General features: G+C 38.2%; 1 protein-coding gene across 2 annotated transcripts in view; it reads right to left on the bottom strand.

Annotated features, from left to right (window-relative positions):
* Window positions 1-19,329, bottom strand: part of LOC136678869 (adenylate cyclase type 9-like) — a 53,645-nt gene that overhangs the window by 15,460 nt on the left and 18,856 nt on the right. For both annotated transcript variants that reach the window (XM_066657037.1, XM_066657036.1), the window contains 3 exons: window positions 2,155-2,309; window positions 1,145-1,243; window positions 27-277 (listed from right to left, as the gene is read on the bottom strand). In XM_066657037.1, coding sequence (XP_066513134.1) covers window positions 27-277; window positions 1,145-1,243; window positions 2,155-2,309 — 505 coding nt within the window. The remainder of the gene's footprint in view (window positions 1-26; window positions 278-1,144; window positions 1,244-2,154; window positions 2,310-19,329) is intronic.

The raw sequence follows: 19,329 nt of genomic DNA, 5'->3' as shown, positions 1-19,329 counted from the left end.
TATCATCACAAACATTATCCTCTCACCTGTCCTCTTTGATCACATCCACAAAGTGTGCATCACTCTTCTCCCGGAACCCTTTGGTCCGGAGAGGAATAAGGGCTGACCGGTCCATCCCAGAGCCTCCTCCCACTGTTACTGGGGCATTACTGCCTCCTCCCAGGCTCCTGTCCTTCTGCAGAATCTCACAAAGAGAAGTCTGGCTGGCTCGAACACCCTCCTCACATAGGGGGCTCAGCAGACCATTCACAGCTTTGGGGCTCTGTCCAGTTGGCACCTGGCATGGAGAAGGATAAGTGAGCGGATAAATTAAGACATATTTCAATAAGAAGGCCACCAATAAGTAAGAAGATAAATTTGCATTAGTTTGTGAAGATTAATGTGGCTAAGTAGTAGATGGAGGTTTGAACTACCAATAATCTGACACTAAACAGATTTTTGTTGCATTTATTTTTTTGAAGGCTTGGTAAAACACAATAATCCCACTGCATAGACATATAGACTTACTTCCGATTTAGTAAGCTGCCACTGCTTAGCCTCATGACACTAGCATACAGTTACAAAATATAAGCAAATAGTTACAAAATATTTCAGACTGAAAAAAACACTAGAAGCAAGAGGGTAAATTATACATTTAGATTGTTGCATAAGACAAACCTGAAATCTGAATAGTTTGTCCATCCAAGCAACTACACTTTACTAATAACAGTCTACTGCTCCTGGGTCATATCCATGGGATAGGTCTAACACTACTGTGTTGTAGTGTTAAATTGCTTTGTCTATTGCGCTGTAGTGCTGGGCAGTGAAGCAGTGGATCTGTGTTCTCTATAGTGATGTAGCTTCAATTAATTCCCTTGGGATGAGCTGGAGAGGTATTTGTTATCCAGAGCAAATTGCCCAACATCAGTACCTGACCTCAAATTTTATGTGACTGTATACAATCAAATCCTCAAACATTCCAACACCAAATGTATAGATTTCCCAGAAGAGTAGAAGCTGTTACTGAAACAAAAGTCAGACAGGCAATCTGCAAATATCCTTCCAGACAATTACAAACTATTATTAAAAAATATAAATAATATATATATATATATATATATATATATATATATATATAGCTGATGTAGCTGGCTGTGGTTAATACTTTGCTGCTGTTGGCCCTGTGTTCATCTTGGCAACTGTTCAGAGTTGCCTCATCATCCATCTGAGTCCCACCAGGATCCACCACAATGTTACACGAAGCCTAAAAAAATGACACAAAGGGACAGACAGACTACACTGCATAAACTGCATTAAATAATTAATAGAGAAAGTCATGAGAGCATGTATTTAATAAAACACTTCATAAAACCGCTTATCCAGTTCAATGTTGTGGTGGGTCCGGAGCCTACCCAGAATCACTGGGTGCAAGGCGAAAACACACCTTGGAGGGGTGCCAGTCCTTCGCAGGATGACACAGACTCACACACTCACTCACACCTACAGACACTTTTGAATCACCAATCCACCTACCAACGTGTGTTTTTGGACCATAGGAGGAAACCGGAGCACCCAAAGGAAACCCATGCAGACACACCTGACTCCTCACAGACAGTCACCAGGAGTGTGACTTGAACCCACAATCTTCAGGTCCCTGGAGCTGTGTGACTGTGACCTGCTGCACCACCATACTGCCCCCTTAATAAAATCACCTATCTCTAAAAATGTTACTTTGTGGGAGAAGGAAAATTTCAATATACAGTTTTATCATCACTCATTGCTGAAACAAGTGTTTAGTTGAGAGCTTGTATGACCTCTAGATCATCTCTAGAGCTTGTATGATCTCTAGATTTTACATTGCTGTTTGAATGGGAGCAGCTACACATAAATCAAAAGTCATCATGTTCACTGCCAAGTGTAAGCTAAAGGGATATAAAGCCCCACCACCAGCCCTAACCCAAAGAATTAAACAGAATACAGAACTCCAATAGAGAATGTCCAATATCTTTGGGATGAATGCAATCAAATCCTCACAACTTTCATTTGACATCTATTTTAAAGCCTTCCAAGAAGAGCAGACGTTGTTGCTACTAAAAATTCTATTAAAGTCTAGAAAAAAATGTAGTAGCAGATATTTTCCATCTTTTGAAAATATTGTGTATGAATGAATCATACCCTGACATGCTCTGCCATGCTGGAGTGTGCAAGTTCTGAAGCATGTGCATGTGGAGATGGATTCAATGTTTCTCCAAATTCTCGACCCAGACTGTTTTGAGAATAGCCACACTGCAAGCCTACTTTCCTTCCAGATATCAGATATGTCTTTAACCCTGCAAAAACACACACACACACACACAAAACATACACATATTAATACAACAATAAATGCAAAAGTAAAACTCTGACACAACTTACTCATACATAAATGAGTCATTCAATGGGTACAACAAATATAATCAGGGACTGAAAATATTTCACTACTAAGTTTAAGCATTATTTTAACTACAAAATAGCAGTATTAAAAAAAGCCTTATCTGTTCTCTCAGAGAAATTCAGTTTAGACACAGGACTGTTTACATAAGGTTGACTACAGTGGTCTGTAAGTTTACTCTCATATTATCAAATCAACCATGAAAATATGAAGACGTGAATAATACAAATGATTTCTGGTCAGGATAGCGAAAGTATGGCAACACACCATGTTTCATTTGTAGTGTTTGTATTGTACACAGCTTTAAAGTACATAGGATTAACAACACAGATTATATCTACTTATTCAAACAGCAGCTAAGAGGATGAAACTTACTGCAATTACACTACTAAATAGGCCAACTGTGATATGCCTTTCAGTAAATTATTTGTCCATTTACATATGCCCCTCATAATTAATCAATTCAGCTTTTTATATTTCAGCCCCATGCACACAGTACTTCAGAAAAAGAAAAAGATTAAATGAAGGAGCAAATGTCACTAAGCACAATTCCAAGTGGGGGCCAGAAATGTATAAAGTTATGATTAGGCTAAAATTGGACTGTGAAGCAGGTGGAACTCTCTGGAGGATACAACTAACATCATAATCTAACATCAGTACCAGACCTAATTGTTGCTCTTAGTGCTAAATGTCAACAAATTCTCACAGATCTTGCCCTTATTTTATTTTATAATTTAACTTATTTATTTTACATTTGTAGGAGGAAAAATGACTAAGCAGATTTTTGTCATTTAATTTATAAGCTATTTTAAATAACTGAAGGACATGACAGTTTGCATGATGCTATTTGGTGGAGTTAAGGCATCCATTGCTTGTCAGTTACATGCCTTGTAGCTTTAGTGAAAAGCTGAATATGTAAACGTCACTCATCCAAATTGTCTTGGCTGATTGAGCACACAAGGTACAGCCAGGAATTACTTTTTTTTTCTCCAAACCCTTATTTTAAGCATGTCATCCGTCTTACAAAACCAAAGTTTGGAAATCTCTGGATTATTAGCATTACTTCATGCCTGTTTCACCAATTGAGCCGTGGGGGATGTTGACTGAAATTTCTCCGTACTGATTTTGTAATGTACGAAAAAAAAAAAGCAATTGATTTTGGTTAGACATTCTTTGGGGACCAAATGATTTTTCTTAGAAACACCATGACCATTGTTCTTGGTGTTATGAAGTGTTTGAGAAAACATCTCCGGTCATATTGCTGATGAGAAAGATAGAGAAGAGGTAAACATTATGGAGTGTGTTTTCTCTGGATTAGTTTTGCTCTCTGTGGGCCTAATCTAATTAGCTCATTGGCAGACACAGAATTTGCACAATCAGTTATATGACCACTGGTGAGTCAAAACCACATCACTGGATTGTGTTGGTGATAACCATTTTCTTGTGTTGACTACTTGTGTATGTGTACATTTGTATGTGTGTGCTTGTGTCTTTGACTCTATACCCTCATAATTTAACAACAGTATAATCGACTTTAGCTAAATGAATCATAATCACTTTTCTGAAGTCAATATATTACTAATATCATCATCACTTTACAAAATTACCATCAGCACATCAACAATTAATATGACCATGAAAAGAACAGAAATCCATACTATCTGCATCATCACATTGATATTACCATTATCATATCATTATTATAATCCTCACTACCATAGCACACTATCATAACACTAACATGGCTATCATCACATTACCATTACCAACCCTACTTTAATCTGCATCACACTGCCATGACCATCATCCGCATTACCACTATGATGAGTCATTACCATTAAAATTATGACCACCATAAAACCACATCACCATTTTCAACATTTCAAGTCATTTGAAAGACTTCCAAACACACAGGCACACACACACACACACACCCCTTGCAGTGAGAGAAGAGGTGCATTAATAAACACCTCTTAAGAGCAATGCCATCAAGCACCACATCTCACACACACACTTCAAGCAAAGCTGTTCACACATTTTCCAAAGCACATACACATCTAGATACACAGTGACGAAACACAATGTACTCCAAAGTGCGGACCAGATCAAAAGAGCTATTCATGCCCTCCATTCTCCTGTTGGCCCGGAGTGTGTGCAAGACTGGTCCAACACACACACACCATCCAGTCACCTAACAGGAGAGGTATCGAGGAAATCACCTCCCTGCACCAACCCTTGAAAGTGTCACCAAAGAAAGTGTCTTTACTCAGAACTCCACTATCCTCACAGATGCCTAAGATTTCCCCAGAACCTCAAAGAAGCAAACAAAATCCAACACTATGTACACCAAGAGCACAGAGCACCAAGTTTTGGTGTCTCAGAAATGTTAATTTTCTATTAACTCTTAGACATCCCATTTGAATTTTACTGATAATTCCACATATATTGTGGATGAAGATTAAGCATGACCTACTACACAGAGGGTCTGCCCCAAAACAGACTCTGTCTACATAGAAAACATTTGAAGTCAGTGTGTGTGCCTCCAATATGTAGGCTGTCCCAATTTATCGATACCTCATCTAAAACCTCATGCAAGCACAACTATTTTGCTCTTCTCCCAGATCAAAAAGTAATTAAACTGCGATAAATACAGAAAAAGTAGAACCCATTGCACTGAAATGCTTATGGGATTCTGGCAATTGAGGGAAGTTGCATGCAGTGGACAGGAACATGTCATGACATAATCCCTCTCTAACTAGAGCATCTCAGTGATGTGCCTCATGAGGACAGACAACTGTTCTAATACTGCCTACTTAAACACCTGTCTACAATTGTTTCAAATAATTTCTTGCAGCCAATTGTTTAGAATGCCGCGTCAAAGTGTCATAACTAATTTGCATAAAGTTGAGAAAATCTCTACTTGATTTGTCACTCGCTTTGCCATGACACTTGCCGCTAAAACGCAGTTACAAATTGCCTTCTTCCATAGGAAATAACTGGAGTCTTTTTGCTTTGTCGCCTGCTAGTGTGAACGCAGAGTTAGGCAGCTCACTAGATTGTAGGACAGACCAAAATCAGTAATGCAAAGCACTATTGTTGTGAATGATCAAAGTATCCCAACCCCTTGTGAAGTACTTTCTTCCTAATATTGGCTAATTTTTATTTTCATCAGTAGGATCGTTCTAGCCATAACCTGTAATAGGAATGGATACAGTGGAAAAAGAGATAAGGAAATATGTATTGCAAACTAAACAGAGAAATGTGGGTGTACGCCAACACAGAACAGCAGTCTGCATATATCTGTTTTAGTGGGTTTTATTGACTGTTATTAACAGTGTGAATTGTGAATGCCTCAGCAGAGAGTTCAGCTCAGGTCAAACCACACACACAAAATGTATATAATACTTAAAAAAGGTATGGCTTCAGGTATTTCTCTATTCCACTCAATATGACAACATAACGTTTGTGAACATGCACTGACAAACACGTCTGTGTGCGCACAGTGACACACACTAACTAAATAAAATGTGAAGGCCAAACTAATTCATTAATACACAATTATAAATGTGCAATGTGGTATTCTGTCCATATTGTGTAGCACTAAAACATACATGCAGATTTAATACCCTCTTTCATAACACCTGACTGCAACATTCCTCATGCACACCCAAAGCCGCACTCCGGAATAAATCCCTCTCCTCACCACCCTCCATCTCTTCATTCACTGATCCGCAACTAGACAACACCCTTGCTTTTATGCCTGCTACACCACTCTTCAAGTTGTGCATGGGCACACTGTGTTATCTCTAATTGTGCTGTGTCTTTTCAGCTTGAAAGCAAGACAAAGGACAGAACACACAGCAGAACACACAAAAAAATATATATATATATACACACACACACACACCAGTCTGTGTGTGTTATTGTATGACTTCCTGAGAGAGAAATAAGAACCAGAGCTAGAGTCTTGAGCTATGTTTAGATCATCAAACGGGCACAGTCAGAGTCAACCTCTCATGTTTAAAGGAATACTTCTGCCAAATTTAGCTGACGAATATTTATATCACAGCAGTACTGAGAATGAACCACCATGAAAATTTGCTCTGTGGCGGTCCTCTGGGGACCCTGACAATATATATATAATTTATTTATTTACTGTTACAAGCCCAAGATAGTGGCTTTTATTTTGACCTTCAAAATAAATAAATACACAAAAAATACCTTGCATAGCCCAGTGTAGTTTAGGTATGTATTTTTATGGCTTATATGGAGTTATCAAGTGCTTTATAGATTTATTGATTATGTGGTGAAGGTATTTTCCTTTAATCCTATTGCACATAAGATATTTTTCAGAGGCAAATATTTGCAAATTTAACTGAATATCTCAGGAAATATGACCAGCAAACCATGCCCCTCAGCAGAAGACCCTGCATGTGTGTCTATGAGTTGACTAGAGTTATTCCTTTTGCTGCTATTTGTGTTTACATTAAGTAACAGAGCATTGACATTATGTTCAGTTCTGTAAGTTAACAGAGCTAAAAGCTTACATAATGCTAATTTCTGCACTATACGCTTTCAATACATAAGCGTCACCGGAGCTACACACCTCCGAGTGCACACCTAAGCAAGTTTCAGTTGCCAAAACAATTCTTATAATTACAAGGAAGCAAACTGCCTTGAACAATTGAAACAATATATACATATATATATATATATATATATATATATATATATATATATACATACACACACACATACATACATATGTATATACACACACACACACACACACACACACACACACACACACACTAAAAGAATCAAGTCTGACCTGACTGATGTTTCAAATTCATGGAGAAAATCAGATCACAGACTATATTATATAAAATAAGATAATATAACATAATTTAAATAATAGATTTGTCGATGGAAAAACAAAAAAACAAAAAACAAAATACAAAATAAAAACAGCATCCCCAACACCACTCAGCATGCACCACTTCCTGTCCCATGACCCCTGACCTGGACAGCTTCTCACATGCAATCAGAGATTTTGCACAGATTTAGCATCTTTTCAAGGAATTGCTTTTTTGAAAATCTTTTTAAAAAATGCTGTGTAAATTACACATGTTTTCTGTGCAAGTGTTTATGTGCTGACACAAACTGTCCTGATCTCTCTGCTCGCTCTCTCTTCTTTTCTCCCAGCTAACCACAGTGTTTCCATTCATCCTGCCAACTCACTGTGGAAGAAGGGGGAGAGAGATAGGAAAGAGAGAGAAGGCAATACTGAAATATAGAAACAGAGTGCGAGAGGACATAAGAATTATTGAGAGAAACAGAAAGCCAGCAGGTCAAAAAGGAAAACACTATTATACATAAAAGTAAAAGAAAACACATACTAGACCACTCAGTTGTAACAATATGTTACACAGTGTCAGAGGGAGCAAAATTATTCTAAATGATTTACAGTGATGAATCTGATATGATTTTGTGATAATTTAGACACAACCCAGTTTGTACAATGTTAAATTTCCATTACATGGTTGCTACATCATTTTAGCTGCATTGCTACACTTATTTTTAGGTTGTTTTTCATGTTCCTCTGTTTCCTTCACCTTCCTTTTCTCAGCTCTAACTTTCTCCATTGCCCAGTCTAAGTCTTTGTGCTCATACCCTTCTTTCTCATCGTGTGGTTGCTGATGCCTCCATATTAGGGCACAGTGAAGAGCCGGAGGATGAGCCGAGGGTTTTTTCTTCCTCCTCCCCTTTACCCTCCTCCACTCTTCCTTCCTTCATCCCTCTCTTCTCCACCCATTCTCTTTGCATGCTACTTTATAAGCCAAAGAACAGAAGCAGATCCTCCCCTCTCCCTTCCTAACATCCTTCCGTGCAACTGACATGGCGTTCTTACAATCTGCTGGTGCTCAATATGATGTTAACACCCTAATACCACAACAGTCCACACTAGAATGTACAATTTTGCATCATCATAATTTTTTCATTAGTTTGTGAGACTCCACTGTAATAAGTATTAAGGTTAAGTATTAAAAAAAAAGTAAAAATGTCCATTGTATAAAAATTATCCCAATACCAACATATAAATATGCACAACATTTTATTATTTAATCTTTGGAGGTTTTGGTTTTTGTATTGATCAGCACCAATGACAATTTACATAAAATAGCAGCAAACTCATTTTCAGTTTAAATATAAATCTTATAGCAAGATGGTACAAACATCAATTTAAATATAAATGACCAAAACTATTCATGGTTAAAATGTTATGTTTGGTTCTAATGCTTCAAACTATTTTATTTATTTTTGGCTCTGAAAATAGCTTTAAAAAAATCATGCTACTCTATCAGGCTGTTTATTTTAGAGATCTTTTGACCTCATGCTTCGGAGCTGAAGTGGGATTAAGCAGTGCACAAAATGTTGCAGCAAAACGTTCATGATATAACATTTCTAACATTAAAATTTACTCAGTCAGATCACCATGTGATGTCCATAGTTCAGTTCAATGCTCTATCATAACAACATGTATATCAAAATGAAAATATTTGCATCATTCATGGCAAGTGAGTTTCATTACACCGAAGAAGAGTGTAAAAGAAGGTGGCAGCGAGGTGACTGTGGGACCCCCAAAAGCATCTGCCTGCATGTGAGTACCTGCAATAATATAAAGTGTTAAATCCATTATAATTATATCACTTTTAATGATATTCTCAGTATGTGAATATACAAACCGAATTCCAAAAAAGTTGGGACACTAAACAAATTTTGAATAAAAACTGAATGCAATGATGTGGAGATGGCAAATGTCAATATTTTATTCGTAATAGAACATAGATGACAGATCAAAAGTTTAATCTGAATAAATGTAACATTTTAAAGGAAAAATATGTTGATTCAAAATTTCACAGCGTCAACAAATCCCCAAAAAGTTGGGACAAGTAGCAATAAATGGCTGGAAAAAAGAAATTGAGCATGTAACAAACAGCTGGAAGACCAATTAACACTAATTAGGTCAATTGACAACATGATTGGGTATAAAAAGAGCTTCTCAGAGTGTCAGTGTCTCTCTGAAGCCAAGATGGTAAGAGGATCACCAATTCCACCATTGTTGCGCAGAAAGATAGTGCAGCAATACCAGAATGGTGTTACCCAGCGTAAAATAGCAAAGACTATCATCATCATTCGTGCATAACATCATCAAAAGATTCAGAGAATCTGGAACAATTGCTGTGCGTAAGGGTCAAGGCCGTAAAACTCTACTGGATACTCGTGATCTCTGGGCCCTTAAACATCACTGCATCTGTCAAGGAAATAAGAGAATGGGCTCAGGAATACTTCCAGAAAGCATTGACAACGAACACAATCCATCGTGCCATCCACCGTTGCCAGCTGAAACTCTACAGTGCAAAGAGGAAGCCATTTCTAAGCAAGCTCCACAAGCTCAGACGTTTGCACTGGGCCAGGGGTCTTTTAAAATGGAGTGTGGCAAAATGAAAGACTGTTCTGTGGTCAGATGAGTCACGATTTGAAGTTCTTTATGGAACACTGGTACGCCATGGTCATCCGGACCAGAGAGGACAAGGATAACCCAAGTTGTTATCAACGCTCCGTTCAGAAGCCTGCATCACTGATGGTATGGGGTTGCATGAGTGCTTTTGGCATGGGCAGCTTGCATGTCTGGAAAGGCAACATTAATGCAGAGAACTATGTTCAGGTTCTAGAACAACATATGCTCCCATCTAGACGTCATCTCTTTCAGGGAAGACCCTGCATTTTTCAACAAGATAATGCCAGACCACATTCTGCAGCAATCACAACATCATGGCTACTTAGGAGAAGGATCTGGGTACTGAAATGGCCAGCCTGCAGTCCAGATCTTTCACCTATAGAGAACATTTGGCGCATCATAAAGAGGAAGGTGCGACAAAGAAGGCCCAAGACGATTGAACAGTTAGAGGCCTGTATTAGACATGAATGGGAGAGCATTCCTATTTCTAAACTCGAGAAACTGGTCTCCCATGTCCCCAGACGTCTGATGAGTGCTGTAAGAAGAAGGGGGGGATGCCACACAGTGGTAAAAATTGGCCTTGTCCCAACTTTTTTGGGATTTGTTGACGCCATGAAATTTTGAAACAACATATTTTTCCCTTAAAATGATACATTCTCACAGTTTAAACTTTTGATCTGTGATTTGTGTTCTATTCTGAATATAATATTAGATGTTGGCACCTCCACATCATTGCATTCAGTTTTTGTTCACAATTTGTTTATTGTCCCAACCTTTTTGGAATCCGGTTTGTATAAAATATCAGTAAGGCAATTAGGGTTGTCCTGAATACCATTTTATGGATGTGCTCTAATCTGAGGTTTAAAGCTAACAAAATTAACTGTATTTTTGCTATGCTTCATTATAAAGTAGGCTGTTGTAGCATGTTAGGCTCATTTAGGCTTAATTCAGGGATTATGCTGAGGAGGCAGAATACAGGTGGAGTACTGGTGAAACACAGCGTTTGTTTTTTTTTTGCCGCGGTACAGCCTGAATAAGGGTGGAAAATATAAAAGTGGAACATTGCCTTTATCTGTATCCTATATTTATCAATAAATAAATAAATAAATAAAGAATAACCAAATCTCTAAATTAAAAACTGCACACCTATCTAACAAACGAATATCTGAATATAGCATATTAGACAGGGCGTGTGTATAAGTGAGGAACAGTTACGGCATTTAGTTTGAAATAGGCAAACCTTTGTCCCATTACCTAAAATATGATTGGCCTACTGATTAAACTTGCTTTCTTTGAAGAGTTATGTTAGGGGTGTTAAAAAAAAATTCAATACAGTTTTTTAGTGTTACACTAAGGTTTTTTTTTTTTCAGCAATGGTGGCAGAACCACACTCCACCCCCTCCAAGTTTAGTCTTTCCTTTGTCTTTGGTCTTTTTAATGCTACGTTTACACAGAAAGAGAAAAATAGGACAGCAGATTCAACATGCATTTAAAATGCAATAAAAGCAGCAAATGTTTTCAGTGAATCGTTGCTGTCACTTCAAAAGGCTAAACTATTATTGTCATAGCCATCATTAAATACCAAAGCTGGAATCTGCTTTCCTTCAGGTGTCCCACAAACAAAGTGGAACAAACCTTCACTGGTCTCCAAGCACATGTTTTACTGCTTATTTGCATACACTTCTATGGAACATAACTCCTAGGAATTTTGGTGGTCTATTTGGTTATAGGGCAGCAGACCATTGATAACTTTAATGTAACCACATTTGTGGGATACAGAATATTACTAATACATTAAACATCAACATCTTCATCTGAGAATTTATAATTACATTAAATCACATTATTTTATGTGTGTTTGTTTATATATATATATATATATATATATATATATATATATATATATATATATATATATAAGGGCTGCAACAACTAATCGATTAAATCAATTAAAATCGAGTGTTAAAATAGTTGGCAACTAATTTAATAATCAATTAGTTTGGTCTAAGTTATTATACACATAGGTACAGTTGCTACACGTGACGAACTCTGGAAGAAGGGTTTGAAAAATGGCGGAGGCGGTCACAGCTGTGGATGTGTGACCCAAGTCATCAAAAGTATGGGAACACGTTACATTAACGCTTTCAAGGAACAGCGTTAGGTGCAAAATGTGCACAGCTGATTTCGCATGGCACAGCAGCACAACATCACTGCATGAGCACCTGAAAAGGAAGCCTGTTGGAGCTATGTGTGAAAGAGATTAAGTATAGTAAGTTCATTCTACTTTTTCTCTCACTCAATGTTACTAGAGCCTGCTAGAGTAGTTAAACAACATTTGTTTTCTTAGTACAATGATATTACACTCGCGTTTATCGAACAAGCCTTAGCATCCCCCCCGAGTTTTCTCTTCCACCTTAAATGTGTCAGCTCGACCAGCAGTTCCAAAACAAGCCGTAGTTTTAGTCAAGCTAACGTTAGCGACAAGTTGTATTTTTTTCTCTCACTCAATGTCACTAGAGCCTGCTAGAGTAGTTAAACAAGATGTCTCATTTTTAGTAAATTTATATCACTCTTGTATTTAGCGGGTTTTTCGTTCCACCTTAAATGTGGCGGCAGTTACAAAAAATCCAAACATTTTTTAAAATAATATATTTAAAGCCCTTTTCAAGGTCTTTTCTTACTGGCATTGCGTGTTAGTGTTTGAGTATCACAGCCAAGTGTATATTAAATTACACACAGTGTTAAATATTGATAAATATAAAATTAATGTAACAGTTGGGTTAATTCTTCATGTAAACGCAAAATTTTAATAATGGTAGGGTGTGTGTTCCTTATACAATTACAACCTTAGTTCTCTAAAATCTTAAATATCTTAACCATATATGATCATATGTGTTAGTTGAATTTCCCTTTTATTCTCAGCACATGGCAGCATCACCCAATATCCATTTATGTAATTTCAATTTGCCTGCATTGTTGTCTGCATTTTAGATCAGTAGTTATTAACTTAAAAAAGGTGTATGTTCATATCTACACTTTCTTTCTCACCTCAGATAAAAACAGCCCAGCATTGCTGACTATGTTTTGAAGAAGATCTGCACGCCACAGCAAGCAGCTGTTTTCACTGATGGTGTCCTAAACATGCTAGTAACAGACAGGAAATCAAACTTGGCTTGTCTTCCTTATTATCCGATTAACACACACACACACACACACATTACAGGGGTTGGACAATGAAACTGGTGGCCAATCTTCATTAATTGCACTTTAATTGCAATGCACACAACATTATGGGTGACATACCACAGTTCAAAAGAGGACAAATTGTTGGTGCACGTCTTGCTGGCGCATCTGTGACCAAGACAGCAAGTCTTTGTGATGTATCAAGAGGCACGGTATCCAGGGTAAATGTCAGCATACCACCAAGAAGGACGAAACACATCCAACAGGATTAACTGTGGACATAAGAGGAAGCTGTCTGAAAGGGATGTTCGGGTGCTAACCCAGATTGTATCCAAAAAACATAAAACTACGGTTGCCCAAATCACGGCAGAATTAAATGTGCACCTCAACTGTCCTGTTTCCACCAGAACTGTCCGTCAGGAGCTCCACAGGGTCAATTTACACGGCCGGGGTGCTATAGCCAAACCTTTGGTCACTCATGCCAATGCCAAACATCGGTTTCAATGGTGCGAGGAGCGCAAATCTTGGGCTGTGGACAATGTGAAACATGTATTGTTCTCTGATGAGTCCACCTTTACTGTTTTCCCCATATCCGGGAGAGTTACGGTGTGGAGAAGCCCCAAAGAAGCGTACCACCCAGACTGTTGCATTCCCAGAGTGAAGCATGGGGGTGGATCAGTGATGGTTTGGGCTGCCATATCATGGCATTCCCTTGGCCCAATACTTGTGCTAGACGGCAAGATGCCAAGGAGTACCGAACCATTCTGGAGGACCATGTGCATCCAATGGTTCAATCCTGAAGGCGGTGCCATGTATCAGGATGACAATGCACCACACACAGCAAGACTGGTGAAAGATTGGTTTGATGAACATCTCCCATGGCCTGCACCATCACCAGATCTAAATATTATTGAGCCACTTTGGGGTGTTTTGGAGGAGCGAGTCAGGAAACGTTTCTTCCACCAGCATCACGTAGTGACCTGGCCACTATCCTGCAAGAAGAATGGCTTAAAATCCCTCTGACCACTGTGCAGGACTTGTATATGTCATTCCCAAGACGAATTGATGCTGTATTGGCCGCAAAAGGAGGCCCTACACCATACTAATAAACTATTGTGGTCTAAAACCAGATGTTTCAGTTTCATTGTCCAACCCCTGTATATACAGTGCCTTGCGAAAGTATTCGGCCCCCTTGAACTTTTCAACCTTTTGTCACATTTCAGGCTTCGAACATAAAGATATAAAATTGTAATTTTTTGCAAAGAATCAACAACAAGTGGGACACAATCGTGAAGTGGAATGAAATTTATTTGATGTGTTAAACTTTTTCTCAAATAAAAAACTGAAAAGTGGGGCGTGCAATATTATTCGGCCCCTTTACTTTCAGTGCTGCAAACTCACTCCAGAAGCTCATTGAGGATCTCTGAATGATCCGGTGTTGTCGCAAATGACTGATGATGATAAATAGAATCCACCTGTGTGTAATCAAGTCTCTGTATAAATGCACCTGCTCTGTGGTAGTCTCAGGGTTCTGTTCAAAGCGCAAAGAGCATCATGAAGACAAAGGAACACACCAGGCAGGTCCGAGATACTGTTGTGGATAAGTTTAAAGTCGGATTTGGATACAAAAAATTTCCCAAGCTTTAAACATCCCAAGGAGCACTGTGCAAGCAATACTATTGAAATGAAAGGAGTATCAGACCACTGCAAATCTACCAAGACCCAGCCGTCCCTCTCGAACAAGGAGAAGACTGATCAGAGATGCAGCCAAGAGGCCCAAGATCACTCTGGATGAACTGCAGTTATCTACAGCTGAGGTGGGAGAGTCTGTCCATAGGACAACAACTTGTTGTTGATTCTTCACAAAAAAATAATTTTATATCTTTATGTTTGAAGCCTGAAATGTGGCAAAAGGTTGAAAAGTTCAAGGGGGCCGAATACTTTAGAAAGGCACTGTATATATGCTAAGTGCATCTAACAGAGTGGACAGTGCATGGACCAAGTTTTTAAAAACTCCAGCACTCGTCCAGCACAACACACCAGCACTGCAGAGCCGAGAATGATCCACACTTAAATCATACCCGCTCTGGGGTGGTCCACACACACACAAACACCTGTGCACGACAGTTGAAATAATATTTACAGCATGGCTAATGCACTCATTCTTTTGTGTAGTAGTAGCAGAAAGCTCAATGCCATTTTGTTATACAATGTGTTGTGCATGTTTGCAATAAAACGATTCAAGCTGTCCAAGCTACAGAGAATAAAAAAAAGCAAAGATCCAAACCAAACTAAGGACAAACAAAAGCACAAAATTTGTACCAAGCGCACAAAATATCTAGATGATAAACACAAAGACACGGCCTCTCTCTGGTGAGTTGGTAGGTAATACTGAAACAAAATGTCAACAAAGCTTTAAGCAGGTGTTTTTTTATTTTTTAAGGATGCCAATGAATGACTTGTGCTCCTCTATGACATAGCAAATAATGTGTGTTTTTTGGGGGGTATTGTATTACTATGTTTGAGTCATGAACAACTGCCCGTTTATTATAATTGTGTAAATTGTTCTATACTGTACAATGTACATTGTAGGGGTGGTCAATATAACAAAAGCAACATTATATTTTAAGACATTTTCACATTAACCAATAGGTATCAGTGTATGTAGATTGCCTGAGCTTTGAGATACTAAAGAGACAAAACCATCCAGAACACCAAAACAACAAAAAAATGTATTCACTTATTGTCTGTAACCGCTTAACCAGTTCAGGGTCCTGGTAGGTCCAGAGCCTAGCAGGAATCACTGGGCATAAGGTGGGAACACATGCTGCTGGGGGAGCCAGTCCTTCGCAGGGCAACACACACACTAACTTTTGAGTAGCCTATCAACTTGTGTTTTTGGACCATAGGAGAAAACTCACACAGACAGAGGGAGGGCGAGAGAGAGATGTGCATTTATCACCATGCATCATTCTTCTAATGTGTGTGTGTGTTGAAGAAAAGTGGTTGATGCCTACTCTGTGTCCAAGCATGACAAAGTGGACCTAACACACCAAAAGCTCTTAATACTACACGAACATCCAAAAACCAATAAGAATAACAACATTATCAATCTCACACACACACAAACATGCTCTCAAACAGAGACCATTTACATCCTACTCCCATAGAGAGAGGAAAATCTTTGCAGTGTGCCCTCCTGCTTATTCCAGAAAGCCTCATACAGCTCATCATTTATAATTCAAGAGTCGTTTAGCACAAGTATGCACACTCACACACAAAATACATACACTGCGCGCTTTTGGTTTAAGGTTATATATGCACACTACTGTTCAAAGGTTTGGAATCACTTGTATAGTGATTCACATGTATATTCCTGTTGCTAATTACTGAGAAAGCAAAATACAACAAAAACAGAACATATGCTAATCAAATAGATTATGTTGATAAGCCACCCAAGGGCTCAGGATCCAATATCATTCAATTTGTTTAGGAATCTGAGAATCAGAAAATGCACCCAGCTTAAAACTTTCTTCTTGTGTATGAAAAACAATCTGATGAAAACTAAATGAAATTTTTTTTCCTCCCCCTCACACTGTAAATGCCTACAACGATTGGATGATGTACAGTGTGTTATCAGACAATTTCATGACTCTTTGCTTAACTCCCCCTCGGAGCAAGCAGCAAGGCCGACAGACAAGAGCCAACATGTGGAGACAACCAGCTGCGTCCACACACACACACCCCCACACTATGCACGCCATTACACACGCCAATTAACCACATGCCAGCAGTGGGGGAATAGAGAATGGATGCTGAGTGACTTACTGACTTACTGACTGACTGACTTACTGAGTGACTGACTTACTGAGTGACTGACTTACTGAGTGACTGACTTACCGAACAAACCTGGTAATGTTTCTCAACAAATAAAAACAAATTAATAACAAAGTTATATATATAATGTAATTATTTTTAACTGGTGGTGACATCATTAGACAAGCTGCTTCTTTTGCTCTTGCTCAACGGCTTCTGTTCTGTCTACTTAGGAACACACAACAGGCACTTTCCCAAATATGTGTGGTCTTTTTAAAAGAAAAAACAAAAAACAGCAAAGTGAATTTCTCCATTTCACAATGATATTACAATCATTGTAAATGGAACTAGACTAGCTCTGGAAAACCAAGCTACATGCACACACAAAGTGCATCTATCCAGCTTTATACTGGTTGTTTTTCCACTAACACAGCTCATCCTTAAAATGGAGCCGGTGGCATCACAAAACCCAGTCTCTAATGGGAATCGCAGGCTTTCAAAATCATGACAACAGCGGTGGTAAATTAAAGCTCTGTTTACTCATCGTGTATTCGCTTGTTATTTTTGTCTTTTGGACTGAACATGGCTCTGCACCTCAGTTCAGTTTTACTTGTTGCATGTAAAGCATCAATTAAACCTTTTGACTCTAAAGAGACCTGTTAGTGGGTTGAAACTCCAATTCATCTTTATGTACAAAATACTGCCAAATGTTTGGAGGATTTGATACCTTTCCACCACAAAAATTAGTGAGATCAGGGACTCAGATGGTCAGCGTAACTGAATGGAAGGCCATCACTTTCAGAGAACACATTTTCATAGATCACTGCTGTGGGGTTTAAATTGTCTTTGACCACTTTGCATTGAACAAGGTGACTTTAAACTCATGTGAAGCTGTTCTGAAGCTTGAAATGTCATTTCATGCTTTACTACATACTGGTGGTGACTAGATTGGGATTTTCTTTCTTTATAAGATTATGAAAGGCAACATGCAGAAATATATTGTTTTAATTTATTTTATGCATTGGGTTATAGGACAAAACTTTTATTTTCACAAAACTCCAAATAAAATAAAGTGCAATTTTTAATATTCAAATTAAATAAATAAAATGTGCACCAGGTACTCCATAGCTTACTTTCACTTTGCATGTATTCATCACATTGAAATAAGAGGCTGTGAATAATGTTAATATTAGCCTTTTAACCTGAACATTTTAAGGTGGCAATAACACTTTGAATACAAAATTTGAGAATAAGAAGCATATATCTGCCATCTAAGATGGCATTTGAAGTGGAAATCAATAAACAAGATAACATCAGCCTTAACAAGTAACAAATTTAACACTAGAAGCGCTGAGAGCCAGGTGTTTATTTAAACGGGACTGAAAAACGTTCCTGCTGTGACTGGCTCAAAGTGCCAAGCTGATTCCTGATATCAAAAATCAATCCCAGTGCTGAGAGTAAGCCACAGCGATCAAATGATTGGCTCTCATTCACGTTTTGCCTAACAGTTCCTCCCTCTCCTTCTGTGTTTCTCTAAATCCAAAGAAGAACAAATCATGCAACTGCAGCGTTCTGTGACTGTGAATTTATGTTCTTTCTGCTGTCCTACTTGTGCAGTGGACAACTGTAAATGTGACCAGCACAGAATAAGTTAAATTAGACTGATCTGGTCACACCCAATCAGTCCATGCATCTTCACTACATACTACATAAACTGTGCATGCAGAATTAAATATTTCCACATTGGGTGATGCTTAAATTTACTAAATTCCCCAATTATAAGGACATTTGTTGTTTTGAAAATCTACGATAATCTAAAAATTATCCCAGGTACAGGCAAAATGAGTTCTGATTTCTAGGGTAAAGTGTATGATTTCTACTATAAATATGTATGAAAGATATGTTAGATTTTTCCCAGCTCTCTGAATATAGCTTCACATAAGTATTTACTGTCAGTGTGTGTTCAGAAAATTACAAGATACGTTTACTAGAGGTGTTCTACTGCACCCCTAAAAAAATGTGTACACACAGAAGAACAAAGCCCTGCCATAATCCGACATGTGTGCTCAAACAGCACGTGCACAACAGATTACACTCACAATTCCTGTTGTTTCTGTTTAAAGCAAGTGTTAGACTTCTATCACATCAAACACCAGAACAGTGCCTAAGCATTAGTTTTACTGCATTTAATAATGAATACATGTTGTTTTAATGGTTGGTGCAGAACACAGGATTGTTTTTTATCAATAATATCTCAAAAACAAAGTATTTCGGAATACTTTGGGAAGAGGTGTTTACAATTTTGGCAAAACAGTATTGCTAAATTTATACTCCCCCTATAAAATCCTCCCTGGAGAACCTACAATGCAATGGAAGATAACATCTACACACCAAGACA

This window comes from Hoplias malabaricus, chromosome Y, assembly GCF_029633855.1.
Source record: "Hoplias malabaricus isolate fHopMal1 chromosome Y, fHopMal1.hap1, whole genome shotgun sequence".
NCBI lineage: Eukaryota > Metazoa > Chordata > Actinopteri > Characiformes > Erythrinidae > Hoplias > Hoplias malabaricus.
This window is presented reverse-complemented; position numbering and strand designations above follow the sequence as displayed.